The sequence below is a fragment of the Pleurodeles waltl genome, chromosome 2_2, assembly GCF_031143425.1.
Source record: "Pleurodeles waltl isolate 20211129_DDA chromosome 2_2, aPleWal1.hap1.20221129, whole genome shotgun sequence".
In the NCBI taxonomy this organism is placed as follows: Eukaryota; Metazoa; Chordata; class Amphibia; order Caudata; family Salamandridae; genus Pleurodeles; species Pleurodeles waltl.
In genome coordinates, this window is record NC_090439.1 from 1,117,446,382 (window position 1) to 1,117,474,155 (window position 27,774).

The 27,774-nt window shown below is 45.9% G+C and overlaps 2 protein-coding genes across 4 annotated transcripts in view; one reads left to right on the forward strand and one right to left on the reverse strand.

Annotated features, from left to right (window-relative positions):
- Positions 1–27,774, forward strand: part of ARHGAP39 (Rho GTPase activating protein 39) — a 683,801-nt gene that overhangs the window by 442,965 nt on the left and 213,062 nt on the right. For 2 of the 3 annotated variants that reach the window (XM_069220913.1, XM_069220912.1), the window contains exon 5: positions 9,361–9,453. The exons of the other annotated variant lie outside the window; for it this stretch is intronic. In XM_069220913.1, coding sequence (XP_069077014.1) covers positions 9,361–9,453 — 93 coding nt within the window. The remainder of the gene's footprint in view (positions 1–9,360; positions 9,454–27,774) is intronic. 3 annotated transcript variants of the gene reach the window in all.
- LOC138283085 (trichohyalin-like) lies at positions 3,552–8,578 on the reverse strand. Its single transcript, XM_069221229.1, has 8 exons — positions 8,466–8,578; positions 7,138–8,013; positions 6,677–6,988; positions 6,262–6,570; positions 5,521–6,046; positions 5,289–5,405; positions 4,868–5,253; positions 3,552–4,736 (listed from the first exon to the last, which is right to left on the reverse strand). Exons 1-8 carry the CDS (start codon positions 8,576–8,578, stop codon positions 4,433–4,435), a joined length of 2,943 nt encoding a protein of 980 aa, XP_069077330.1. The 3' UTR covers positions 3,552–4,432.

Sequence of the window (27,774 nt, forward strand, 5' to 3'; positions counted from 1 at the left end):
CGTCTGGGTCACTGAAAGCATTACTAAAATTTTACGCTCCAACACTTGTGAGCCCTTCTGCGAAGGAAGCGAGAGTGAGCATCATTTATAAATATACTCTGGATTCAGCAGTTTTAAATAGGGGTCGCAATCATAGCAGGAGCAGCTGCTAGCCTCAGGTATTTTTTGGGAGCTGACCGCCTGCTTGGGGAACTGCCATGTTGCTGATTACTGTCAATCTGAGTTGACATTTCACTTGGGTCTGCCTTACACCATCTGACTCTTGTATAACAGGAAAGGACCGGTCTGGCTTGAAAGCAGTCACTTGGTATTGGCCAAGACTCACGGAAGTCCTCGTCTTGATGGCCCTTTGAGCCTAAGTGACCCATAAATAAAGCAAATTAAATTTGCTTCATTTAGTACCATCTTTGGTACGGATGCCATCCTCAGCGCTGCCATGCCAGGCAAAAAATAGCCAAAATGTTGTTCAAGGTGGAATTGCTGATGGATGAACGCACACAATACATAAACTGCCTTTTTTCCACAGTGGCCACGTTTAACATTTTAATGTTATGTTTTATATCTAGTACAGGGGGCTCCAACCTTTTATGTGATGAGAAGTACTTTTGTTAATCAAAAATCACGGCAAGCTACTATTATTAGTTTCATAATAGTGACCACATCACCCAAGATGACATTAGTAACCACCATGTCTAAGATTGGCTGCAGTGATCTCCTCGGTGCAGCAGGAGGCTTGCAAGCAATAATATAACAAGCATTTGCAATGCAATGGGTCTCACGTTTGCTCCAGTTAAAGCTCTTAGTGTTGTAAATTACCAACTGGACTTTTCTTGCCACATAATTTGAAAATGAAAAGTAAAACAGTTGACATAAGTGAGCCCATTCAAAGCGCCACGGCCGCCATGAGTGTGAGCGCAAAGGAGAGACACAAAAGGAAAAAGTTTGCTCGCAGGCAAACGTATCAGCAAAAGTGAAATTATCCATTTAACAGAATCGATGGCCAAGGCGGTAACAAAACCACCCCAATGAGGGACAAAAGTAAAGCATTTACCAATGCTAACAAAGGATTTTTGAAAGGCAAGCCCATAAATGAGTGGTAGTGGTGGGCGTGCGGTGGGTGTGGTTAAAAGCCGACAGATAGATTACAACAGGCCAGAGCGCTTGTGCGCTCGACCTAAAAGTAGCTTGGTCAATTTGGAATGTCTATATGTACTTAATACATGCCAGCTACAGATCAATGGCCCTGACATTAGTAATAGGTCTTCACACATGATTTATCACTCAAAAATCAACTTTAAATATATTTTAGAAATTCAGCCATTTTTCTCTAAACATCAGCTTATGAGTTTTGAGAATACACACATATTCTTCTTGGAATACACAATTTTGTCGTGCATGTGTTAATTTAAACAAGCCAAAAGTTCCAATTTATAAGGGTGGGATGCAGACAGGAGAGCTACTGGCAGGTAGCTGAGCAGCTCCCATTAGCTCACGAGCTACTTGTTGGAGAAGCCTGTTCAAGCATGTTCAAATGGGCTACTTCAGTGACTATTGATTTATTGATCAAATAATCAGATACTTTTGAATTATAATCATTGTCCAAAAACAAGGCACACATTCCTACATGTTTATCCCACTGGGGTGGGATTTTCAAATAGCCGAATTTGTTTTAAAAAAAAAAAAAAAAACTACCAGCCTATCATGGTACGCATTTAACCACAAGGGTTATATTAATGTGCTGTATGACATGACTGAGAGAATAATGCAAAGACTGTTCCTGACATTGTACGAATTTAGTAATAACGCCCTTGAGTGACATTTATGTTGTCAGTTACAGGATTATGAAACTGTCAATTATACAGAGCAAAAATTATGCATATTTTTCTAACTCATATATTGTTAGTACTATTAATTAGGTGACTAATATTTGCTCTGACAATGCCATGCTAGCCCTCTGGGGACAGATGAATATGGGAATTCCATTCCAGCGTTAGTGCTTACGACCTCTGTGATGACTGTCCTAAAGGAAAGACTCAGGTTGTAGTTTGAGAAGTCTGTCTTCACATTCTATTGCACCTTTGCTTGAAATGCTTATGTTTTGGAAAATGCACCGTGATTAAAGCTTGCATCAGCAGCCGAAACGCATCACAAATAAAAACATTGCATCAGACTCTTCGTGTATGTGTGTCCTCCTGCCAAGCGAAGAAAACCTATTTAAATGAGCTGCCCATTAATAAACACAACCAGAGAATTATCAGAAGAATCCAGAGGCAAGAGTTAAAATTAAAATTAATTTACCATTTTAATTAGCCTAACGCTTCCAGAGAGCCATGTGTTTTCTTCATATAAATTTAGCTGCTTTAGATTAAGGGCAGCACTTAATTTGTGCTTGTTTTTTCCGATGCTGAGCACCGGCACTTATTTTTGAGGTCCGCCACTTATTTCTCTGCCTCAAGCATTTACTGTGAGCGAAAAACACATATCGGAAAGACAGATGAAGAGAAAAACGAAAAAGCGTCACAGAGAGAAAGCAGAAAGCTGCAAGAGTGAGCTGGAGGGGCAGGGAGTGGCTGTAAATGGATTAATGAGGCCTGAGGTGACTTCAGGATTACGCTGCCTCAGTATTCCGTGTTCGCACATTTAATTGCAGCAGCCGCGTGTTTGAAAGGAGGGCTTTGGGCACGGAACATTTTTATTTACAAATTAAGCACTGAGTAAGAGGCATTTTGTTATATTATGGAATAACGAACTGCACTCCACCAACGATGAATATTTACCAGGTTTATTGATAATTCACAGAACAAGTGTCCCTCAGCGACCAGCATCCAAGAAGCCAAAAGCCACAACTGACTTTCTGCGAATGTGGCCTCAGGCATAAAACAAAGCATTCTACATCATGCTCAGGAGCAGAGCCCTGGTTCCAAAGCGCTCACGAGCTCACCCCTTGGTTGCTATTACATTACTGAAAACTTACAACATATAACACATCTGTAGTAATGTCCTAGCTTGTCAGTACGCCAAAGGGAAGGGCCCATCTATGTCCGCCATTTCCGTGGTACTCCGTGGCCTGTGCGGCTTATCACGGGTACAGGAACTACACGCTTGGTGATCGACAAAACAAATATGGCTTCTCCGACACATGACAAGCTCTTTCCCACGCCCTAGGCCCTTTAAGTAGGGTGCTCTATGTCAGTGCACTTAGCCAGTTTGTTGGTTTTCATCTTTTAATTTGTGGTGTCTGCGTCCGAGACATCTCCAAAGGTCCTCTCCTCCACCCCTCTGCGTGGACCACCATCCCGCGCGCCGCCATATTCCCAAATAGTTACCCGAGGACTCCATTTTACCACACTTTAATTCAAACGCGAGCCTAAGAATGGGTCGCTGCATTAAAAACCTGGACTGAAATACTAGACTTCCCAGTGCTGGAAGGGCAGTGACCTACTGACATCACACCGCATTGTTACCATGGTCACCATCCTCCCCCCCCCCCCCTGGCCCCCCACCTCCCCCCCTCGGAAGCCCGCTGTGAATGGTTTACCTCTTTCTGCCATTTGTTCTTGTTTTATTACATTTCAGTTTGCACGCTTCTCGTGTCATGTTATCTTGTTTTTGGTGTCTTGTTTTCAAACCATGATCTATCCACCCCTCCCAAAATGTGCATTACTTTTTTTGTCGAAATTTTTGGTTGCGTCCTCAACGCAGTTTCATTTCACTTTTTTAATTCACGGTTCTAACCTCCAAATTGAAATGTAAAATATCAGAAGATTAAGTATTTTTATCAACCTTCATGGCCTCGTTATTAATGATGAGGGGAATGAGGGGGTGAAGGGGCTTCTGGGGTTACGTCCTCCATCCCAGCTTAATGCCACCATGTGCCGAGACATCAGCATTGTTCTTCTGCCTATAGTTCGCAGTATCCCTTAAAACAACATAAGTGCTGATTATATCGGAATCTTCACTCCTTCCAAATGCAAATTCGGCCTAAGCTTGGCCATCCTTTCTCTGCTACCGCACTCGTGTCTCCTTTCACCGCCTCGAGACCGCTATCCCTCATTTCATCATCCATTCCCTGCGTTGCCAGACTGCTGCTCCTCCTTTCACCGTCCTTTATCTCTGTTGCCAGACTGCTGCTCCTCCTTTAACCGTCCTTTCTCTTCTTTGTCAGACTGCTGCACCTCCTTTTATCATCCTTTCGCTGCTTTCTCAGACTGCTGCACCTCCTTTCATCATCCTTTCTCTCTGTTGACAGACTGCTGCACCTCATTTCATCATCATTTCTCTGCGTTGCCAGCCCGCTGCTCCTCCTTTCACCGTCCTTTCTCTGCGTTGCCAAACTGCTACCCACCTTTCACCGTCTTTTCTCTCTGTTGCCAGACTGCTGCTCCTCCTTTCACCATCCTTTCTCTCTGAAGCCAGACAGCTGCTCCCCCTTTCAATGTCTTTCTCTGCGTTGCCAGACTGCAGCTCCTCCTTTCACTGTCCTTTCTCTGCGTTGCCAGCCTGCTGCTCCTCCTTTCACCGCCCTTTCTCTGCGTTGCCAGACTGCTATCCCCCTTTCACCGTCCTTTCTCTGCTTTGCCAGACTGCTGCTCCTCCTTTCATCATCCTTTCTCTGTGTTGCCAGCCTGCTGCTCCTCCTTTCACCGTCCTTTCTCTGCGTTGCCAGACTGCTAACCCCTTTTAACGTCCTTTCTCTCTGTTGCCAGACTGCTGCTCCTCCTTTCACCGTCCTTTCTCTGCTTTGCCAGACTGCTGATCGTCATTTCTCTGCTTTGCCAGACTGCTGCACCTCCTTTCACCGTCCTTTCTCTGCTTTGCTGCACCTCCTTTCACCGTCCTTTCTCTGCTTTGCTGCACCTCCTTTCACCGTCCTTTCTCTGCTTTGCTGCACCTCCTTTCACCGTCCTTTCTTTCTGTTGCCAGACTGCTGCTCCTCCTTTCACCGTCCTTTCTGTCCGTTGCCAGACTGCTACCTCCCCTTTCACCATCCTTTCTCTCTGTTGCCAGACTGCTGCTCCTCCTTTCACCGTCCTTTCTCTGCTTTGCCAGACTGCTGCTCCTCCTTTCATCATCCTTTCTCTGCGTTGCCAGCTTGCTGCTCCTCCTTTCACCGTCCTTTCTCTGCGTTGCCAGACTGCTACCCCCTTTCAACGTCCTTTCTCTCTGTTGCCAGACTGCTGCTCCTCCTTTCACCGTCCTTTCTCTGCTTTGCCAGACTGCTGCACCTCCTTTCACCGTCCTTTCTCTGCTTTGCTGCACCTCCTTTCACCGTCCTTTCTTTCTGTTGCCAGCCTGCTGCTCCTCCTTTCACCGTCCTTTCTCTGCGTTGCTAGACTGCTACCTCCCCTTTCACCATCCTTTCTCTCTGTTGCCAGACTGCTGCTCCTCCTTTCACTGTCCTTTCTCTGCGTTGCAAGCCTGCTGCTCCTCCTTTCACTGTCCTTTCTTGCGTTGCCAGCCTGCTGCACCTCCTTTCACTGTCCTTTCCCTGCGTTGCCAGACTGCTGCACCTCCTTTCACTGTCCTTTCTCTGCGTTGCCAGCCTGCTGCTCCTCCTTTCACCGTCCTTTCTCTGCGTTGCCAGACTGCTGAACCTTCTTTCACTGTCCTTTCTCTGCGTTGCAGACTGCTGCACCTCCTTCCACAGTCCTTTCTCTGCGTTGCCAGACTGCTGCTCCTCCTTTCACCGTCCTTTCTCTCTGTTGCCAGACTGCTGCTCCTCCTTTCACCATCCTTTCTCTCTGTTGCCAGACTGCTGCACATCCTTTCAGAGTCCTTTCTCTGCATTGCCAGCCTGCTGCTCCTCCTTTCACTGCCCTTTCTCTGTGTTGCCAGACTGCTACCCCTCCTCTCACCGTCCTTTCTCTCTGTTGCCAAACTGCTGCACCTCCATTCACTGTCCTTTCTCTGCGTTGCCAGCCTGCTGCTCCTCCTTTCACCGTCCTTTCTCTGCGTTGCCAGACTGCTGCCCCTCCTTTCACCGTCCTTTCTCTGCTTTGCCAGACTGCTGCTCCTCCTTTCATCATCCTTTCTCTGCGTTGCCAGACTGCTACCCCTCTTTCACCATTCTTTCTCTCTGTTGCCAGACTGCTGCTCCTCCTTTCACCGTCCTTTCTCTGCGTTGCCAGACTGCTACCCTCCTTTCATTGTCCTTTCTCTCTGTTGCCAGACTGCTGCACCTCCTTTCACAGTCCTTTCTCTGTGTTGCCAGCCTGCTGCTCCTCCTTTTACCGTCCTTTCTCTGCGTTGCCAGACTGCTACCCCCTTTCACCGTCCGTTCTCTCTGTTGCCAGGCTGCTGCTCCTCCTTTCACCGTCCTTTCTCTGCGTTGCCAGGCTGCTGCTCCTCCTTTCACCGTCCTTTTTATGCGTTACCAGACTGCTACCCCCTTTAACTGTCCTTTCTCTCTGTTGCCAGACTGTTGCTCCTCCTTTCTCCGTCCTTTCTCTGTGTTGCCAGACTGCTACCCCCTTAACTGTCCTTTCTCTCTGTTGCCAGACTGCTGCTCCTCCTTTCACCGTCCTTTCTCTGCGTTGCCAGCCTGCTGCTAATCCTTTCACCGTCCTTTCTCTGCGTTGCCAGACTGCTACCCCTCCTTTCACCGTCCTTTCTCTCTGTTGCCAGACTGCTGCTCCTCCTTTCACCGTCCTTTCTCTGCGTTGCCAGACTGCTGCACCTCCTTTCAGAGTCCTTTCTCTGTGTTGCCAGGCTGCTGCTCCTCCTTTCACCGTCCTTTCTCTGCGTTGCCAGACTGCTACCCTTCCTTTCACCGTCCTTTCTCTCTGTTGCCAGACTGCTGCTCCTCCTTTCACCGTCCTTTCTCTGCTTTGCCAGACTGCTGCACCTCCTTTCAGAGTCCTTTCTCTGCGTTGCCAGCCTGCTGCTCCTCCTTTCACCGTCCTTTCTCTGCGTTGCCAGACTGCTACCCTTCCTTTCACCGTCCTTTCTCTCTGTTGCCAGATTGCTGCTCCTCCTTTCACCATCCTTTCTCTGCATTGCCAGACTGCTACCCCCATTTCACTGTCCATTCTCTGCATTGCCAGACTGCTGCACCTCCTTTCATTGTCCTTTCTCTGCGTTACCAGACTGCTGCCTCTCCTTTCACTGTCCTTTCTGTGCGTTGCCAGACTGCTGCACCTCCTTTCACTGTCCTTTCTCTGCTTTGCCAGACTGCTGCTCCTCCTTTCACCTTCCTTTCTCTGCGTTGCCAGCCTGCTGCTAATCCTTTCACCGTCCTTTCTCTGCGTTGCCAGACTGCTACCCCTCCTTTCACCGTCCTTTCTCTCTGTTGCCAGACTGCTGCTCCTCCTTTCACCGTCCTTTCTCTGCGTTGCCAGACTGCTGCACCTCCTTTCAGGGTCCTTTCTCTGCGTTGCCAGACTGCTACCCCTCCTTTCACTGTCCTTTCTCTGCGTTACCAGACTGCTGCCCCTCCTTTCACTGTCCTTTCTCTGCGTTGCCAGACTGCTGCAACTCCTTTCACAGTCCTTTCTCTGTGTTGCCAGCCTGCTGCTCCTCCTTTCCCCGCCCTTTCTCTGCGTTGCCAGACTGCTGCTCCTTCTTTCACCGTCCTTTCTCTCTGTTGCCAGACTGCTGCTCCTCCTTCCACTGTCCTTTCTCTGCTTTGCCAGACTGCTGCTCCTCCTTTCACCGTCCTTTCTCTGCGTTGCCAGACTGCTGCACCTCTTTTCACTTTCCTTTCTCTGCGTTGCCAGACTGCTGCCCTTCCTTTCACTTTCCTTTCTCTGCGTTGCCAGACTGCTGCCCTTCCTTTCACTGTCCTTTCTCTGCGTTGCCAGACTGCTGCACCTCCTTTCACTTTCCTTTCTCTGCACAGCCAGACTGCTGCTCCTCCTTTTACCGTCCTTTGTCTGCCTAGCCAGACTGCGGCACCTCCTTTCGCCATCCTTTCTTTGCATAGCCAGACTGCTGCTCCTCCTTTCATCGTGCTTTCTCTGCGTTGCCAGGCTGCTCTGCCCTTTCTCATCATGTGCGTTGCCATCCTTTGGCGTTCTTTTTAACAGCCCGTTGTGTGTTACTAGACTGCACTGTCCACTTCAACAGCCCTTTGTTCGTTGTTCGACCACCCAGTGCCCACTTCTCATCTTTTTACTTCTTGCCAGACTGTCCCGCTGCCATCCTCTTTATTGCCAGACTCTGCACTTTAGCCATTTTTGGTTTATTGTTTGATTACTGTGCCCACTTTGACCTTCCTTTGCCTATGTTGTCTCCGAGTACTGTGCCCACGTTTGGTGGCCTCTGTCTAGTTGTGCGGCTGAGCTCCTGCTGCATTTCCGGATGGCCTTGTCCCTTAGAGCATGGCAAGGTGCCCCTGAAGTCCCTGTCTCTATGCTGACGGGCTGCTGTGTCCAGTGTCTCCATTTCCAGGTTGTGCCTCCCAGAGGGGGCGAGCTGCCTGGCTGCAAAAGAACAACTGTGGGCTTACATAACTCACAGAGGCTTACAGCTCTCCCATTGCTTGCTGTTGGCTGGCTTTAGTGTCATTTCCTTGCATCTTATTCAAGGGCTTTCCTTGTCCACACTTCTCTATCTTGCGTCTGTCCTTTTCCTGGAGCATAGCCTCTTCACCATCTCTCTGAATGCAGCCTTTAACTGCTTTCTTTTAGAGAACTACTTTTTATCTTTTTTCTTAAGCATTCCACGAGAGTGCATGTGTTTTCCAGCTTTCTCCCTCCTGTGCTTCTCCCCTATTGAAATACCTAACCCCCACGCTCCATTTTGCTGTGTCCCTCATGTTGTAAGCTCTTTCTTGCACAGTTCTCCCCTCCTGAGCTCCTCCTTTCCCCTGCGCTTAGTGTTGCATTCTGCTCCTACGCTTCTCGCCCCACCATCAGCGCTGCCCTCCCTCGAGTGCTGCTTTCCCCACCTCCAGCTCACTCATCATTGCTCCCTCACCCGCTCCCCCATTCCCACCATCTTTTTATAACAAAATATTTATTTTTATTGGGGTGGTAGTACCAGGCAGTGATTTGTTGCCTGCCTTAAAAAATGCTTTCAAACTACTATTAGTTTTTTGTGTGAGACCTAAATGCCTTTTTTCCATCTTGTTTCTGTTTTGTCATTCTTCTACTGCTCTGTTCTTCCAATGGCCATTTTAGGCCCTTCTTTCTCTCTGTTGCCAGAGGGCTCTGCCCTCTTCGTCCATCTCCTCATTGTTTGGTTTATCTGTTCTGCCCCCATTCTCCCTCTGTATCCAGATCGCAGTGCCCTTTGGACCATCTGGGCGTGCATCCCCCCTCTCACTCCAGCATGGTTTGAAAACAGGACCCTCATGGTTCATCCATTATGATTTCTGTTTTTGTTATGTTCATTTGTGTTCATCGTGTTTTTGTTCCCCAGCAACGCGACACATAAAGCAGCTCCTGGAGAGGGACAGTAAGAAGAAATCCAAACTGAGGAAGAAAGCAAAGCCTTATATCGAAGAACATGATGGTAGGCGTGTGGCGACCGCTACTCCTTAGTCGCTGTAGTGAAACCGTTCTGTCCTGACTCTAGCTTCTCTGCCTGAGTACTGACCTCCTAAGCTCCAGCTAAACCCTCTGCCTTCAGTCTCTTACTTCTCTCTTAGCTACTAACTTCCTCAGCACTATATGGACACAAGTCAAAGTCACCTTGACTCCATAGTCTCTGTAGTAAAACCTCTCCTCTTTAGACTCCAACTTCTGTCTGACCTCACCTAACCTCTCACATCCCTTCCTAAAACACATTACTCCAGTCAAAACAGAATGAACTGAAACACCTACTTTTTACTCCCAGGTAAGGCTTAACTTGCATGACTAAAACAAACATTTTTAGACACCAAAGTATGAAAATGTAACTTCTCTCAGCAGATTTACAGATTTGCAGATTTCCAGCTGATGGTTTTAACCTGTTTTTCTCCTTGTGCTCTTGCAGTTTAAGGTTGATTTTCTTGCTGTTCTGCTCAAATCCTTTGGTTTTTTTTTCTGGAATCTTTCCGGATCTAGACAATTGATACCTTGTTGAATTGTTGGGATTTGTTGTGTGCTAGTTCTAGATGCATCAGTTAGTCCATAAGAGATGAGCGCGGGGAATCATTTGAGACATTGGCGAGTTTGAAGAGAAATTGTCTTTGTTGACACACAGACAGCTTAGTGGTATCGGCGCCACCTCTCAGGTAATCTACATGGAAGTCATTGCACCTATTCAGGATTTGGGATGGTGTTGTCCTCAAGAATAGATGAAGCAATGTGTCCCTAAAGATAAAATTCAGCAACATTTCAAAATGCAATCCATAAATATAGAGTGCCTGAAAAAGGGAGTTCAAGATCAGTAAATTTCGGGAAAAAAATGAAGATTTATTCAAAATTAAAATGCAATATAGAAGACTAAAATGTAGTAAATTTAAAATAATTAGGCCCTCTGAGTTTAATTAGATGCAGCAATAGCAGAATCTGAAATATAGGCCAAGCCCAAAATGTGCAGCAAATTGATAAAGAATCGGTCCGCATCCCTAGAAGAAAGCAATTGAGATTTGGCTCAGCACCAAAGTGTATTTATTTATTTATCATTTATTTTATTTATTTCTTTACTTAGAAAGAAACTGAAATTGCACCGTGAGTATCGGGTGAGCAAATGTAACAATACATTGCATTGACAAACCATAGCACAGTAATATGAAACATATAATACCACCATGTTATAGCATTGTCCACATAACAGCATGATATTTTTACACTGACGTTATGTCATCAAATGTGTTTAGCACAAATGTTGTTAAAAAACAAAGGAAAGATTCATAGACAAGTTTCCTACAGTGAGTGAATAGTAAAGGCCTTGAAAAAGTAACTAAAGACTTCCTTCAGAATTTCTTTGAGGACAGCATGTCATTATGAAACATTTTTCTGTGTGCCGGGTCAATGAAACAATATCAACACATGATTAATAAGGATGCTCCAAAAGGCAAGATGGAGCCAAAGCATAATTGGGTGAGGCGTTGTTGGCATAGCCCAGAAAACATATTGTACATCACAGCATTATCTCATTAATTGCAAATGACTCATATTAACAATCACATATATTTGTAATTGAAAAGTAACTCCCACAGTGGTATTCCTTTCAGCTGGTTTTATAGTTTAGACTAGGTTGGTGACTGTCTCCAGTTTGGTTCTGTTATTTAGCTCCTCTGTTTGAGGATCTCCATGTCTCTGCTGATAGTAGGAAGCATATATTTAAGAATGTAGTATATCTTTTGGGAGATAAGATCAGAGTTCTTTCTTTAAGGGCTTTATCCAGCTAAGGGGAGCTCCAGATGTTGCTTGCCGTTGAGGTTGTGAAATGTAAAATGCATGTTTAAAATAAGGACTTACACCTTGACAGTTCTTTCGGGGACCTGCCATCAGAGGCTGTCCTGGCGCTTTCTTTATAGGACCGTGAGCTGTGCAGTCTAGAGGTTTGATCACTAACATCTGTTGAAACATCAGGCAGGTGGTGGGTCTTTGAGTGGCATCTTTGAACATTTGCTGTGACCGTGTGGCGTTGAGTTCTCCGGGCCAGGTCGCGGCTAGGGAATCTAGGATAGCATCCTGGACTGTAAAGGATCTTTGAGAGGTAGACGAAGTCACTTCTAAAGTGCCACTGCCTTTAAATTGTTACACTTGGCGAAGGTTCGCAAGCAGTGATAACTGCTAAAAAAAAAAGTCTGTATTTGTCAATGAAAATGTGCAAACCCAACTTCTAGCCTGTGCCTTGATTCTGAGGTGAACCCCTGGATAAAGGTCTGTATGCTGGGACCACATACTCTGTGGAGCATCCTAGGAAACCTTTTTTCACCCCAAGGAAAGCTCTTTCTTCAGGCAGTTCTGCAGGAGCTGAGCCAGTGACTGTCCAACTTCAGAAAATATGAGGAAATCAGTGTGGCAAATAATTGGTGATTCCCTGTGAAAGTCGAAATTTTCTTTGAGGCTCGTTAGACTATAAATCAAATCAAATCATTAACATTTATAAAGCGCGCTACTCACCCGTGCGGGTCTCAAGGCGCTATGCGGGTCTCAAGGCGCTAATACCATTGGAATGGAGAATGGCAGTGGTCCCTGCTCATGAAGGACGGGTGTTCCCTACCCCAGGGTGGTCAGTTAGTAGGCATCATACTCTAGGTGACCAGAACCTGCAACTGCAGCCCAGCGTTACTCAGGTTTTCTTCATACCCACAGCACAAAAAAGAGATGGAACCACGCTAAACCCTAAAAACAAGGGGTGGTATCCTGGTTCCCTGGGCGCCCTGGCTAAAATATGGAAATCTAGACTTTTATGTTTGTTGTATTGAATTGAGCATATTAATGGTTGTGTCTCTGCTGTTCTTGTCTGTGGCTGGGAATTGTGTGGTTGGTGGGGACTGTGACATTACCTGTGGTTAAAAGTAGTGGGAGGTGACAAAGACAGAAAGTGAGACAACGTATCGGGTGAAACAAGGTGCAAGTCTTTTCAACAAAGCCTGACAAGGGTCACTGAGGCAATCTCGCTGAGTTTTCACTTCTTAGTTGGTTGGTTGGTTGTTAAATTACAATTACAAAACAGGTGTGAAATAGGTTATAGGTGACAACCTTGCACTAAACTCAGTTTTCTAAGGCGTTCGTTGTGTCCATTGCTGTAACCTTGGTAGGCATGAACAAGACTGAGCTAGAACAGTTGTCCTTAATACTTGCCACAAATTACTGTTTACATAAAAACTGATAGAAACTACTCCAGATAACTCAATCTGTCCTCAGACACCTACACCGCAACCACAAACTGCTGCTGGTTCCTCAGGTGTTCCAGAATCTTAGCCTGGTAGCGTGGTATGATTGCATCATGTCGTTGAATTTATGGAAAATATCAACCCTGATAAACCAAATTTATGTTCATTTACGTTTTTTTGGCATGGGAAGAAAGTCTGCCACAGCCATGTACAGGTAAGCAAGTTTTGAACAGAAGAGGAGAAGGTGTCTCACCTGAAAGAGAAAAAAAAGATTGAGAAAGAGGACAAAATGGAGCTAGAAAACAGGGAATGCAAAATGGAGACGAATGAAACGGGATTTAGAACTACAAGTCCTGGAAAACTCTCAATTAAAAAGAGAGATGACAGAACCCTGTGCAAAACGGTATAATCCGGGCTGAACTGGGATCCCATGGCAGCCTTGACAAATGTCAGACCAGCCCCCATAGGGTACATAGCGAGTGACTACTACAATGGGGCTCAATTGGGGAAGGGAGAGGGGGGGTGGATTGGGGTTGCCCCCCCACATCAAGAAAAGTTTGGAAAAATTGCGAGAACAGTGTATTCTACAACACCTTTTTCACTATATATTCAATTGTATTGGTTTTTGAAGTGTAGTAAGCAGTGACTTTAAAGTGCACCCGGATAGGGCAATCTTTGTTGAGGATCTTCAATGATTCCCTCACCTTCATCCTCTAACAGGGCCTCTCATCTCTCCATAACCCTCTCTTACATGTATCTACTTTGTTTTATAGCGCCTCTCTTACTAGTGTAGGGTGTCAGAGCACTTTACATCAGACACATACAGAGACAGTGTATAATACGTGTGTAAATCAGTGCATAGAAATTGTTATATAAGTCAGAGGGGACTACAAGGCGTGGGATTCACTTTTCATCCATATTGGTGGCATTTTTATAAGAGCGTTTAGTCTGGGGAAGCATGAACTCAGGATTCAGAACATAACATTGTGGTTAGGGTTGACTTTACAAAGAATTTATTTCTACCCAAACAAATCAGTTTTAGCAAAATTAGGATAATCAAAGAATGAGAAAAACATAATTTTCTGACCTGCACCATGCAGTTTGCATGCAGCTCTTTGATGGCAGTTCATGGCTCACTGTGCCGGATTATGATTGTAACTGATGAACTGCACAGTAACAAAAAGATCTCTGTGACAAAAGCAGTAACCCACTGAGCTATGCACATAAAATACTGTTCTGTAATCTGCATAGTACATGTCCTTTGCAGCAGGCATATTAACCCTCTGTGCTACCCTAGATGAGTCAAAACTACAACTAGACAAAACCCCATCTCTCTCTAGCAGGTACGTTAATCACCACTTCACTTGGCACTTTTATTGCTTCCTGAAAACTGTTGGGCACGCAAGGAGCTCTGCAGTGCTTTTAAAACTGCTACGCTGCTACAGTAACAAAAACGGCCCCCCACCTTTCCAGCCTCTGGGGGGTAAACGCCCGATGCCCGGGATGGCCAGTCCAAACTTGAGTATAATATAGTGTGGAGAAATCCAACAAGTAGCATCTAGCTGGGAGAATGCAGCAGAGACATTGACGTACGCTATCATGGTTATCTTGGAAGGCATTCTTGATGCAGAAACCAACAACTGGAGAGTTCTGCAAAAATACTTTACTTTTTATGAACACCATGTACACTAGAGCCTACCCTCCTTCTTACATATGTATGCAGATGTATAAGGCTGCATTAGATTCCATATGAAGCGGGATGTTCTAGTGCACAGGGCCTGATCCATGCCATCTTCTCAGGTTAAAATGATTTTTGTTTAGATTAATGTTACGCTAATGTATTTTTAGGGTCGAGCCTGTGAGTGCATGCGCTTGCGAGACTCCGTTGTGTTCATTAAAGGGCTTGGAGCCCGCCTGTCGTTCACCGTTTGTTGGTTTGCGTGGCACTCCTCTTTACAGCCTCGTAATTCCCCAAGGCATGTCTGGCATCATTTCCATTCCTCGGTGTGGAGCAGGGATCAAGCACTAATTGATTTAACTTAATTAGTGCCCGTCTGCTGCACCCGACATGATCAAGGTACTATTTTATTCTAATTTCCGGTGCCCGCAAACAGAAGACTTGTGACTGGCAAAAACATGCCCAGCAGGCACAAAATTGCTAAGTTTTATTTTTTGAAGCTAGCTTTCCTTTATTTTGCCAAGTAATCTTTTCTCAGTTTCCACTCATGTTTTCTTTTGTTTTTGCTCGTGGGCGCTGTTGTCAAAAGATGACAATTAACTTGTTCGCAATATGTGAGACCTATTGCATTACAAATACTTGTTATGGTATGTAGTTATCCTGAAAGTGTGTCGTGTAATGAGTGTTGAAATACTAGTTTATGAAGAAATTATGCGCACACCTCAGTCATGAGACAGTGGGGTGATGCTTCTTTAAGTTTTGCAATTGTGGCTTTTGCAAACATTTTGAAACATCACTTGGGAAATGCAATGTTTGTATGTGGCCGCAATGTATGGTATGGAAGTGTTGGGAATCTTTAATTCTCTGAATTCTTCTTCAGGATATGTTTTTATTATTTAACTGATGGAGTTCGCCTGTGCTGCCCGGGCTTGTGCTTACTGATAAGCAAAGTGATTTGGTGAAAGGTAAATTCTTGTGTAGATCCATGAAAAACTAAACTATGCAAGACTCCTTTACATAAATGAGAGGTCCTAAGGCTGATTACACATTTGTGTACAGAGTTTTGCTTTGTGATGGAGTGTTCTTGATTGAGAATATTTATCGCTATGGAGGAAAGCAAAGAAGAGTTTACCTAGATGGTTTAAATCATGTTATTGAAATTGAACTTCCAGGGAAATTGACGTTCTGGTGGTGGGAGAATCATCAGCAATCACCATCTTTGACACCGGGGCCTCTATCAATGTTGTGGTCCTAGAAATGTATGAGAATCTGGCCTGGCGGCCCGCCATCAGGCCCACCAAAGTGAGAGTGCACTCATGGAGGGTATGTAACCTGTCTTCTGGTGGTGGCAGGCATGATATAACCACCTCAAGGTACATGTGACAAGTTGGGGAGGCATGTTGCTGAGTTGCGACACAGCGGAAAGACTTCGACTGACTCAGTTTGCAGTTAGTGTGCACACCACGGAGTAACACAGACTCTTAGAAGACTTTAAAGAAGTCTTTGAAGGCACTGGATGCCTAAGTGGAATATGGTGAACCTTCACGTTGACCAGTCTGTGCAACCCACGGTTTTGTGACACAACCGTCTGGTCTCCCACTTCTGCCCCAAAGTGGAAGAGGAACTCCGGGCATTAGCAGAGGCAGGTATTGTTAAGAGAGCAAAGGTTCCCCTTCCCCGAGCACTGCCAATTGTGGTGATCCACAAGCCCAAGCAACCACGGGAGATGAGATTTTAGTATAGATACCCTCCTCCCAAATCTTGCCATCGGGCAAGAGCGATAGTTCACCCCAGCGGTGGATGCCCTAGTGTGTGAGGTAATGGGATCCTGATGGTGCTCCATGATGGACCCCTCATCAGGGTATCATCAAAACCTGATGATATCTTCTCTACTGGTCTAGGCCCACACGATACAAAAGTCTGAGGGCCTAGTGTAGATTTCCGCAGACGGTTTACACCGTCACAACGGCGATGGACATCCCGTCCACCGAAATATAAATCCCATTATTTTCTCTGAGATTTATATTTCGGCAGACGGGATATCTGTCACCATTGCGAATGAGTAACCCGTCCCTCGAAATCTAAATCGGGCCATTTTGGAATATCCAGCGTGGCGGAAGTCTTTCAGAACACCATACAGGAAGTCCTGTTGGAGTCAACAGGAGTTATTAGTGTGATCGACAACATATTGGCCCATTCCTCAACACGGGAGGAACGCCACAGTCACCTCTGCAGCTAGTACAGAGACTTAAGGGCTGGTTCGACTGGCCATCTGGAGAAAGTGTGAGCGACTGAATCCCCACACCAGCTTCTGCTACACTTTTTTCCTACGGATGGAGTGGTACCTGACCCTACCAAGGTGAAGGACACAAAATAAAAACCAGCCCCATTCTCTATAACCGAAGTAATATGTTTCGTGGGCATGCTCAGCTACTGTGGGTCTTTCATCAAAATCCTGTAGCCGTTGCAGCCCCTCTTTGAGAACTTTTGAAAGTGTCTTCTACCTGCGCACGGGAGAAAGAGCCTGGCGCGTTGTTCCAGACCACTAAAGACGCAGTGTCCGCGGACCCCACCCTGTCCAAGCTGTAGTAGCATATGCTCGCCGGGCTCTCGATCCCTGGAACGAAGGTAGTTCGAAAGTGAGTCCATTGCCATCCACTGGGGGTGTCACCACTTTATTCTGTACTTGGATGGTCACTCATTTGTTGTCCATACTGGCCTCTCATTCCACTGTTAAAATGATCGGCCACTGAGTCTTTGTTCAGGATTGAAAAGTGGATGCTGCAGTTACAGGTTACAGGAGTGATCCTTTTCCATGGAATACAACCCAGGACCTCAGAACCCCGTGATCTTCTTATCTTGTCTACTTCGGTTTAGCCACAGGGAAAGAGGATGCAAATGCGCAAGAAAGAGTATGTGTGGTTTGTGGTAGAGCAGTGCTCAGCGGCGGCTTCTCTGCTTTGGCGGAGGAGCGTCGCCCCTCCACCAGCAGCAGCAGCAGCTGCAAACCTTAAAAAAATAAAACGATAATAAACAACGTTTATTATCGTTTTATTTTTTAAGGTGTGGGGCCGTAGGGGGTGATCGGAACGGAGGGGTGAGTTCTGTGCACTCCCCTCAGTGCGCATGTTTGTTTGACCGGCTGTCTCGGGCACTGAGCTGTCTCCAATCCAGCCTTGTGTTGCCGGGTTGGAGACAGCCGGCGCAGTCTGCCTGGGAGCGCAAAGCAGCATGAGAGCAGAGTTAGGATTGGCTACAGGGGCAGGCTGGGAGCCTGTGCCTGCAAGTAGGGCCAGAAGAGCGGTGCAGCGGCGGGGATTCAGGTAAGATTTTTTTTTAATTTAATGTTTTCTTTTGTTTTGTACAAACGCCACTCTGCCCTGCCCCTTTACCGAGCCTGGAGCTGTGACTAGCAGTGCTGTCCTCTGCGGATCTCACTGAAGGAGGTCAGTAGTGGTACTGAGGCAGATAACTACTTGCAGTGGGATCTGGAAGCTATCCAGCGAGGAAACTGGAGTGTTTTAAAAATTCATATATCCTGAAGAACCCCAGAGGCCCAGCAGACATAACCATCTCTGTACAATGTTCAGTGTAAGCTGGCTGCCTCAGAAGAAGGCTGTCTGCTCAGGGGGCATAGATTTGTGATCCCTGGGAGCCTGGCAATACACGTGGTCCACCTTACCCACAGTCATCACCAAGAAATAATAAAAATAAAACATTAGGATGAGAATCAAAGTATGGCTCCTTCACTGGGTGAGATGGTGGAGCAGCTGGTCAAAATGTGTCATAAGTACCAGGCTATGGGAAGTCCTCATCCACCAGGGCCCACCATCATGGAACAAACAGCAAAATCACTGTGGGTCAGAATCAATGCAAATTTTGGCAATTTGCAAGATGGGTAGTAGTGATATGCGACTAATTAAAGCACCCAGAAGGTGAGATTGTGCAAACTACTCTTGCCAGCAATTGATTCCTCTACTCTAAAAATATTGTACCTGCATGGGCTGGTGCAAGAGATCAGGACGAACAATGTCCCCCTTTTCAAGGGCAAACGGTGTCTGGGCTACCTGTAGTCACTCTGTATCAGCCACCGGAAATAACACCTTCTGGCCACAGGCCCCACGTCCCCACCCGCCCCCTCCGCTCCTCTGGCCTCGCACTCGCCGCCGTCCCTCGCATCCGACGCTCCACGGCGGGTGGGAGATCTTTCTCCTTCCTGGCGGCCAAGACCTGGAACTCCCTCCCCACCAGCCTCAGGACCACCCAGGACCACTCCGCTTTCCGGAGACTCCTAAAGACCTGGCTGTTCGAGCAGCGATAACCACCCCCTTTGTCCCTAGCGCCTTGAGACCCGCACGGGTGAGAGCGCGCTTTATAAATGCTAATGATTTGATTTGATTTGAGAGGCTATAAGTTTCATGTGAACCCTCTCTAAAGTATTCAAGAAAGCCCAGGCCAACCATAAAAATGTAGAATGGGCAATCCACTCCTGTATCCGGGATTACTAACTGACTCCCCACGTGACCATCGATCAACCATCACGCAGGCTACGCATGGGCCGAGTTGTAGCGGGTGACATTCCACATCACCCGGGTGGGCTCTTGCCAAATCAAATGACAGGTCCACACTACTGAGAAGGAAAAAAACAGACTGCCACTTTCAGCTGGCACAGCCGGGCGAAAGTGAGTGATCTGCAGATACCGGACCTGCTGTTGATGAAGGACATCCATCTCAGCAGCACATTTCGAGTCCCATTAAAACTTTTGCCCTGGTAAATTGGCGGGGTACATGCCACTATAGCCTGGAGAGACGAGGAGGACATCACTCGAAATGTATCCTTTTTCAAAAACTTTTGGGGCACTCGTGAGTGATCTATCCTGCGCCCCGGAAGGACTGTGGTGACCTCAGCTAGCATAGTTCTTCTGGAGCCTGGCGAAGGTCCCGCGTCTTGAGGGCATCCTGTGGAGTCTAGCGAGAGGCTGACGTCTCATCACTCAAGCCCGCTGGCCAGTGAGATTACGCCTGTTCCAGGGGGAAGTACGTTTACCCTCTGAACTGCGGGGAGGGAGGCAATAGATACAAGGATACAAGGTTCAAAAAATCCTACTCTGACACAAAAATATTGACACTATGTGCATTAAACGAAGCAATAGGTTGTTTTATTGTGTATTCATATATAGGTTCTTGTTACTTTCTGTATTTTGGGAGGGGTGTAGTGTTGTGCGTGGGCAGCACTGGGTGAATCCATGAGGAGTAAACGCCCCTACTTTTTGAAGGGTATGCAGGTCCCGTCCCAGTGATGCATGCTTCGGTATTCCAGTGGTAGCAAGCAGAGACGCGTGTGTTTTTTTTTTTTCTTTAATTACTCACTGCACCGGTCAACAACACAGTATTGTTAGATCCTGTTCATCTTGCACATTGCAGTTTAATCCAAATGGTTATTCATTATCAAGGCTAATTTTTCACCCATTAAGGTTAATGGCGGCCATGAAATAATACTGGCTCACCATAAACTTAGTTTTACGATATCTACAGGCGAATTTTTTTTGTCTGTTATTAAGATATACATATTCTGCATATTATTATCTTCTTAATTTCCTTGAAGTGGGGTACTTGAATTGAAAGACATTAAAGTGAACTATCAGCAAATCTTGTAGGCTTGTAATGTTAGCACTGGAACATGGCAGGGGCTGCGGGGGCTAATATTACGCCACTGACCTTGGTGACAGCAGTGTGTGGTTTAATGGCCATCACAGCTATTTTCCCCCCATATTTGGTCTCTGATATGCCGTTTGGAGCTGCTTCAGGGGAACACTCCACAGCGCAGCAGCTGGGACCTCTAATTGCATCCGCCTGTCCCTCCGTTTCCTCTGTCACACTGCAGATCGGTTGTCACACCCACATCCCCCTGAGCCTAAAACCACTGATATATCCCTGATTGACGCAGACCAGTCAAAGCCCCTAGATTCACTCTTCACGGCGCTATTTCCTCCCCCCATACCCTGCATCTTGTCATTCCCAGCTCTGATATTGTCCATCACTATTCTTAGGTTCAAGCGTTCTGAAGCCTTGTAAATTCTTTGAATGCACCAGACCTCTCCACACTTTTCTTTCATACATAGACTTATCCCCCTTTTCTTCTGTTGCATCTGCTGGTGGTGTCTGTTTGCTCCTCAGTCACCATGTCCACAAAGGACTCAGATGTAGCCCGAGTAATTACCAAGTGGCTGAGATAAATTCAAGCGTTCCATCCATCAATTTTTTGTATACTTCAGTGCAACGAGTAGGCCCAGATGTGGGTTTCTCGCTCACTTTGCCACAGGAGCTAGCTTCACCCACTTGATGAGCCCCCAACAAGAGTGTAAGTGTTCTTGGGTTGCTTATGTTCAGTTCAGAGAGGACCGCCCTTGAGCACTGTTGCTATTGGAGCAGGATCAAGGCTGATTTGCATATGGCTTGGTCTAATCTGAGGTGCATTGTGGGAGAAAAACAATGGACTGAGAGCCTTGACTAATGACCAGGGGCTGAGATAAATTCAAGCATCCAACCTATCATTTTTGTATACTTCAGCTCAATAGGTCTGTGGCTTGCTTTCACTCATGACCTTTAGTACCCGGATGTTACTATTTCTATGACCTTTCCATGTCCACTGGTTCAAAGAACTTATTAAGGTCTCTAAGCCTTCCCATGCTCAGCTTGTAACTTCAGTTTCTTTCAGTTGCTCTGGTCTTCGCCGCGTCTGGGCTTCTGATAGCAAAATTGATTGGACTCTACGTTTCCATTGCCAACTGGATCTTTTGTCCAATTAGGAGGGAAGTGCACATTATCTCAATCAAGTGTTAGATCTCCGTTCCTATCACCTCTCCGCCTCTGTGCATGTATTCCTCATTCTCCATGGTATTGTAGAGGATTCCAATACCCGCTGGGGCTACTTCCGTACTAAACTAAACTACACATTTCTCTAACGCTAAATTTATGAAGAAAGTACTTGATGTTGCTGAGCTGGATGTGGCAACAGGAGGCGGCCATCTTTGAGCTGTGTACCGCTGCATCCACACAGACTTTAAAGAATATATATTATGACATGTATTATGTCCATTTAGAAATTGTGGTCCTTACCAAAGGTAAACAGGAGAATTCACAGTGGGTTTAATTAAAGAGACAGTGGAGAGCTATTTTCTTCCACTAAGTAGGAGTTTTAGAGCCGGTCTCCCCAGGAAAGAAGGCCTCAATCTCTGCACACCCTCAGCATCACCTGGAAATGCTGGGCCATTATCTGGGTGTTCTAGAGATCACTACCTTATGTTTTACCAATACAGTTTTGCAAGTGAAGCTATTAGGCCTGTGCCTCCTCTGCTGATAACACCGACTAACAAAGGAACTTCCCTTAGCAGCAGTTAACATTCATGATATACAAAGTCATTTTCCAAAATGTTCTTCCTTAATGCTGCTGAATGCTTGCATCATTAGCATTTATAGTGCACTGTTTTACAGGAATTTAAACCTTTTCAAAGCACATGAACTGAATACAGGAGTGGTCCCCCAGCACCGTTGACAGACTGCGGAGCTCATTCTTGGGGCTACTTTTAGGTGGTTTTTTACTTCGTGCACTTGGATATTATCTGAATTCTGTCCTGTAGATCTGTGGTCTGCTTTAAGTGGCCCATAGAACATGGCTCTTTTTAGTGCCCAATGTACCACTTTCTCACCACATCCATATGTACTTGTTTTTCTTTTTTTTGTGACAGTTTAGGACACCACTACACCATAATATATCAGTGCACTTTACACAAAACTAAGCAGCATAGTAAAATTTGGTGGAAAGCAGAAAAAAACAATAGCATACAGAAAGTTGAGGGAGGTATAAACAGAGCTGCAATTGGGAAAAAAATACTTCTTTAGCAAATAAATCCGGGGTCAAGGTGCGGCAGTGGAAAGGGGCTGGAGACACCAGGGTTGGAGTAATGAAAAGCAGAGTCTGACAGTCAACTTCTACATTTATTTATTTTTGAACCCTGCTGCAAAGAAATTGGCAACAAATAGAACATGACAGTAAAATCTGTTCTGGTTTACTTAACTGATCACAAAGAAGCTGTATTCTAAAATGCCTTAAAGGTTTAGGCACCTGCTGCGGAGATCCTTGTGCGCCCAGCAATTTTGATGGGATAATAATGATGGTATGATAACTCTGGTGGTTAACGCACTTCCTGGAGAGCTCTGTGCCTTGTCTTGTCACAGTTTTTGTACATAAAGTAGCATAGAGGGTTAATGTGAATCTTGCAAAGCACATCATGTAACTTCCAGATCAAAGATTTATATTTTAGAAATAGGTAAATGGGTTGCTGCTTTCTCTCACACAGATCCTTTTGTTACTTGCAGTTCATAAGTTGTAATCCTTTTAATATAGCACTGTAAGCTATGAACTGGCATCAAGGAGCTGCATGAAAACTTCAAGGCATGGGTTTAGAACTTGTTTTTTTTCCTATATGTCGTTAGTCTAAGGTTGCTAGAAAAGATTACTTTAGGTAGTAATAACGATTTGTTAATGCAGACAACTCCAACCGCTACATTACATTTTAAATCTTGACTTTGTGTTTCTACCGACTACGCACCCTATTTTTGGTTATGTTTATTTATAATTTTCACCAGCAAATCAATGCAGGAAAGGAGATCAGCATTAATGCTCTGATACAGATTTCGTCAGTAAACAGTATCCAGTAAGTGAGTAGTCTTGTAAACCTACCTGGAGTATATGGTAGGTCCTAACATATGAAAAGAGTAAACATGATGATCTCTTATTCAGCCATCAGCCTATATCTATAGCAGTTTTATCAACCAACCCTGCCCCCTTGACTTATTTTTGCTGACCAGTAAGGACAATATGTGACTCCTACCTTGCAACCCTAGTTCTCTTTGGTAAAATGTAATCTACGCACATATAGTTTACTGTCTCTGTATAATTTGAGTGTATGAAGTAAAGCACTCTGATGCCTACACTGTGACGAGCAGCGCAGTGAAAGGAAGAATAACAATAAATTAGCAAGTGCTATTTAAATGTTGTTTGTGTTACGCATACAGACAGATACATCTGACATGTTTACAGTGCAACACAAAAGGATGATGGATGGAGTGCCGAAGCTTTTCAAAGACTCATCCCCAGTCACAGATCTGGGTTTAATCCATTGTTCTTTTGCTCACAATGCCACCCCAGTTTGGACCCAGCCATATGCAAATCAGTCTTGACCCTGTTCCTCATGGGAACAGTCCAGCCCGAACTGCCAGGCCAGGTCCTCACTGGACCGGAAAAAAGCATCCTGGGACCAGTTTCAGGATATCACCCTGCATCAGCTTGAATCCAGTGGCGCAGTGAGCCCGGGACCCACTTCTGGGCATACCCTTCCCACTTAGGGCGACTTTAGCAACAGAAAAGGATGATGGACGGAGTGCTGAACTATGCAAACACTCACCCCCAGTCACAGATCTGGGTTATAGCCATTGTTCATTTGCGCACCAAGCTGCCCCAGTTTGGACCCAGTTATATGCAAATCAGTCTTGACCCTGCTCCCCAAGGGAACAGTCCAGCCCGAACTGCCAGTCCAGGTCCTCCCTGGACCAGAAACATGCATCCTGGGACCGGTTTCATCAGCAAGGCTAGCTTGAATCTAGTGGCACAGTGAGCAAGGCTGGGTGTGAGTGTTTGAAAAGTTTCAACTTCATTTTGGGCTTGTGAAGGTTTGAATCTTAGCACCCCCTTATATAGTGAGATTTTGGTCCTGAATCATGAAACCTCTTTGTCCCCCCGAGATGAGCAGGTTTGCTAGTTTAGGTGGTGTATTTATGTGAATAGCTTTGCACATCTGGAAAGAGATCTTCAGTTTGATCCTGTGGGCACCATGCAAGACACCAGACCTCCTGGGATGGGTGAGGGCAGCACACAGATCGAATGTCTCAGATGCGCAAGACTCTGTTCTTAGAAGGTTATTATTTACCAAAGTATCAACAAAGGGAGGGACTGGGAGATTAGTTGGTCCAGTGTACGGTCTCCCAATTAACTGAACATACAAAAAAGGTGTACACTGTTCCAAATGGAAAAATATAATCACTAGGGGAACATTAAAATTCAGGAGCAAGAGCCCTCACACACTCTAGTGATTATATTTTTCCATTTGGAACAGTGTACACCTTTTTTGTATATTATTTACCAAAGACTGAAAAATATACAGGTCTCTAGCCCCACAGAAATCGATTGTCTCAGAGGCTGAGGTGACTGCTGTGCTTGATTTTTGTTATTGATTATTGCCTAACAATGACAGACTACAGACCCCAGCCAAATGGATTAAATCAAGTCATATTTTAATCAATCAGAACTTGCGGAGTGCAGCTATTCACCTCTCAGGGTATCCAGGCTCTGTGGTCTCACTGGTCTCAATCGAAAATCCGGGTCTTAAGACCCCTTATGAAATCCGCGAGTGAGGGCGATGTCCGCAGGTGAAGGGGTAGGATTTGGCGGTGCGGTAGGAGAATGAATGCCCTCTACTGTAGCTTTGGTGGCTTCAAGGACGAGGTTGAGTGCAGTTGTCTGGCAGGTTGGTGGAAGTTCAGGCGGTGGTGAATGTATGCTAGACCCTGGTCCTGGAGGGCCTTGTAGGCGTGTGTCAGCATATTGAACTGGCATCTTTTTTAGACGGGGAGCCAGTGGAGGTTTCTGAGGTGGGGGTGATGTGGGTCAGTTTGAGGAGGTTGAGGTTGAGTCAGGCTGCTACATTCTGTATGCTTCGTATCTGAAGACAAGAAGCAACTGATCTGCTGTCAGTCCTTCTCGAACGGAATCAGGCCTAGCAGGGCCCCAAGCTGCACATCTTCTAAGTGCTCATGCTGCAGGGAGCCGGAAAATAAATCCTCAGGTATCCTTCCGCCATTTTGACCCTGTCACTGGAAGAACATTGGTACAAGCACCCCCCCTCTCCTATGCCTTCGTGCAAGTATACGGGTGAAATTCCGGGCTATATACAGCAAGTCAAAAGTCCTGTGAAGCTGGCACACTCCATTTTAATTCAAATGGTAATTTATGTTGTCATTGTACATTAATTAAAGTTAATGGCGGCCATGTAATAGCCCCGGCTCACTGTGAGCAGGGGCTCGAGGTATCTCGACACCGAATTAAATGCTCCATTTATGAAAGGCCATCATCATGCAATAGTGAAAATTGCTGTCTTGACAATTGCGGGGTTCCCATGGATACCCATCTTCTAGGCCTATTAGCGTGATTTCCAGTAACGAGGTGGCATGATTCCTGCAAGATCCGCAGCGTGCCCTGGCCTTCAAGTTCAGTGTGCCCCTAGAACATGGTCAGTTGGATTTGTGCTTTTAAATCGAGGGATCTGGCTGTCAATCCTAGATGCCTCCTACTGTCAGTCCGAATGTGTAGTCTGTTTTTGATTTCTATTTCCAGGTTACCTGTGCTCGATTTTAGGCTAGCTTTGCTTTAATTTTGATCCTGTTTTAATTTGAACTACTGTTGTATAACCGGCAATCACTGTCGTGCCTGAATACTCACACAAATACATTTACCCTATTCTTTACCTAGTTTCTTAATATAACATTCCTCTGCACTGTTTGCCACCTATAGTGGTTTCCAAAGTCCAGTAACTTGCCTCCCCAGGATTACTAGACAGGTTATGGCGCCTACAGGTCGGGGACGAAAGGAAACCGCCCTGACTGAGCCTTGATCACAACTCACAAAAATACAATTGCTCCTTCCTCTGGATTAATGTCTCATGGGGGCAGGCCTGGCAGGGGTGTATCGTTTTCTTTTGATGTTCACTGATGTGAGTCTCAGGATGCTGCAGTTAAGTTTCTCAGCTTTTTTATTCTTGACAAAGAAATAATACAACATTCTGTAAACGTATCCACATAAAAGTCTTGGTTTATGATTTTATCATCCTGTCCATCTAGTCGTTCTTACTTTAGGGTGTTCTGGGGATCCGGCACTCTACCCTTCCACCAGTGTGATCTCAGGATGACTCTGCCCGCAGTACAACTATTGTTTTGCATCTTGATTTGCATGTTTCTGCCCTATGACTGCTATGGTCTTAAGCCGTTATCTGTGAGTAGAGCATCAAGCAACTCTATGTAGGGGTTAAAGATTGCAGGAGGCGGTATGGAAGCTTGGGGGGCTCTGCAGGTGATATGGATCTTTTGGGACCAAGGGGTGTTCATATGAACAAACTGGTGTCAGTTTGAAAGGCAGGAGAAGCAGTGAATCTCACTTGAGACCCTGCAGCGGTTCCCAACCTTTTGACTTCTGTGGACCCCCACTTTATCATTACTGGAACCCGGGGACCCCACTGAATCAATATTGGAATCCAGGGACTCCCCACTGAGTCATGTGGCCCTATTTAATTTTCTAAGCAGTCACGGACCCCATGCAGAGGGTTCATGGACCACCAAGGGTCCCCTGACCACAGGTTGGGAGCCACTGCTCTGGGGTGCATATAAGGATGGGAAAGTCGACTGTGTCGAAGGCAGCTGAGAGGTCCAGCAAAAGCAGCAGGCCAGGGTCATCCTCATCTGTGGTCTCGAGGGCATTGCCTGTGGTGTGTAAAGTAGCGGTCTCGGTGCTGAAGCATGATCTGAAGCCAGACTGGTAGTCGTGCAGGGGATGGTTATCACTGGTGTGACCTTGGAGTGAACATAGACTTCTGTTTCAGTGACCTTGCCGATGAATGATAGGCTATTGACGGGGCAGTAGGTATCAAGATCGTCCGGGTCTAGGGTAGGTGTCTTTAGTAGTAGGAGAATCTAGACCGTCTGGAGAGCTTCTGAAGGTAGAGTTAAGTGGGGGAGGCATTGGTGAGTAGGGGTGAGAGCGCATCCCAAAGAGAGTAAACGCCAACCTTTCAATGCAGGAAGTTGCATTTTGTCTGTTTCATCACAACAGAGAGGCTGTTACTAGGAACTGAACTTTGTGCATTATGGTGCCCCCTCAAGGTTAGGACCAAGTCAAGAGAATCTCACTCTCATGGCAGCGAGGCAAGCAGTCAAAGGCTCCTCGGGGAGGCAGTTTTGGGGCAAAGACTCTCAACTGAAACAGTCAAAGAACAGGCACAATATTTCCCTGCCCTGTCCAGTGCTTATTTGAGTAAGAAAATACTTTAATGTCACAGCAAAATGCAATATTACACAGTTTAATGGTGGCCAGCTACAAGCGTCTGTGACTCCACCTTTGGGCTGTAGTTAATCATCACACCACCTACACTGCCCTATGTTGGTTCTAAGGTGCTCTCCCCTAGTACCTATGGTGAGTTTATCACAAATACTGCCATGGGCACAGGTGCCAGTTTAATAAGCAATCCCCCCTAGGTCAGTTCAATCAGTTCTC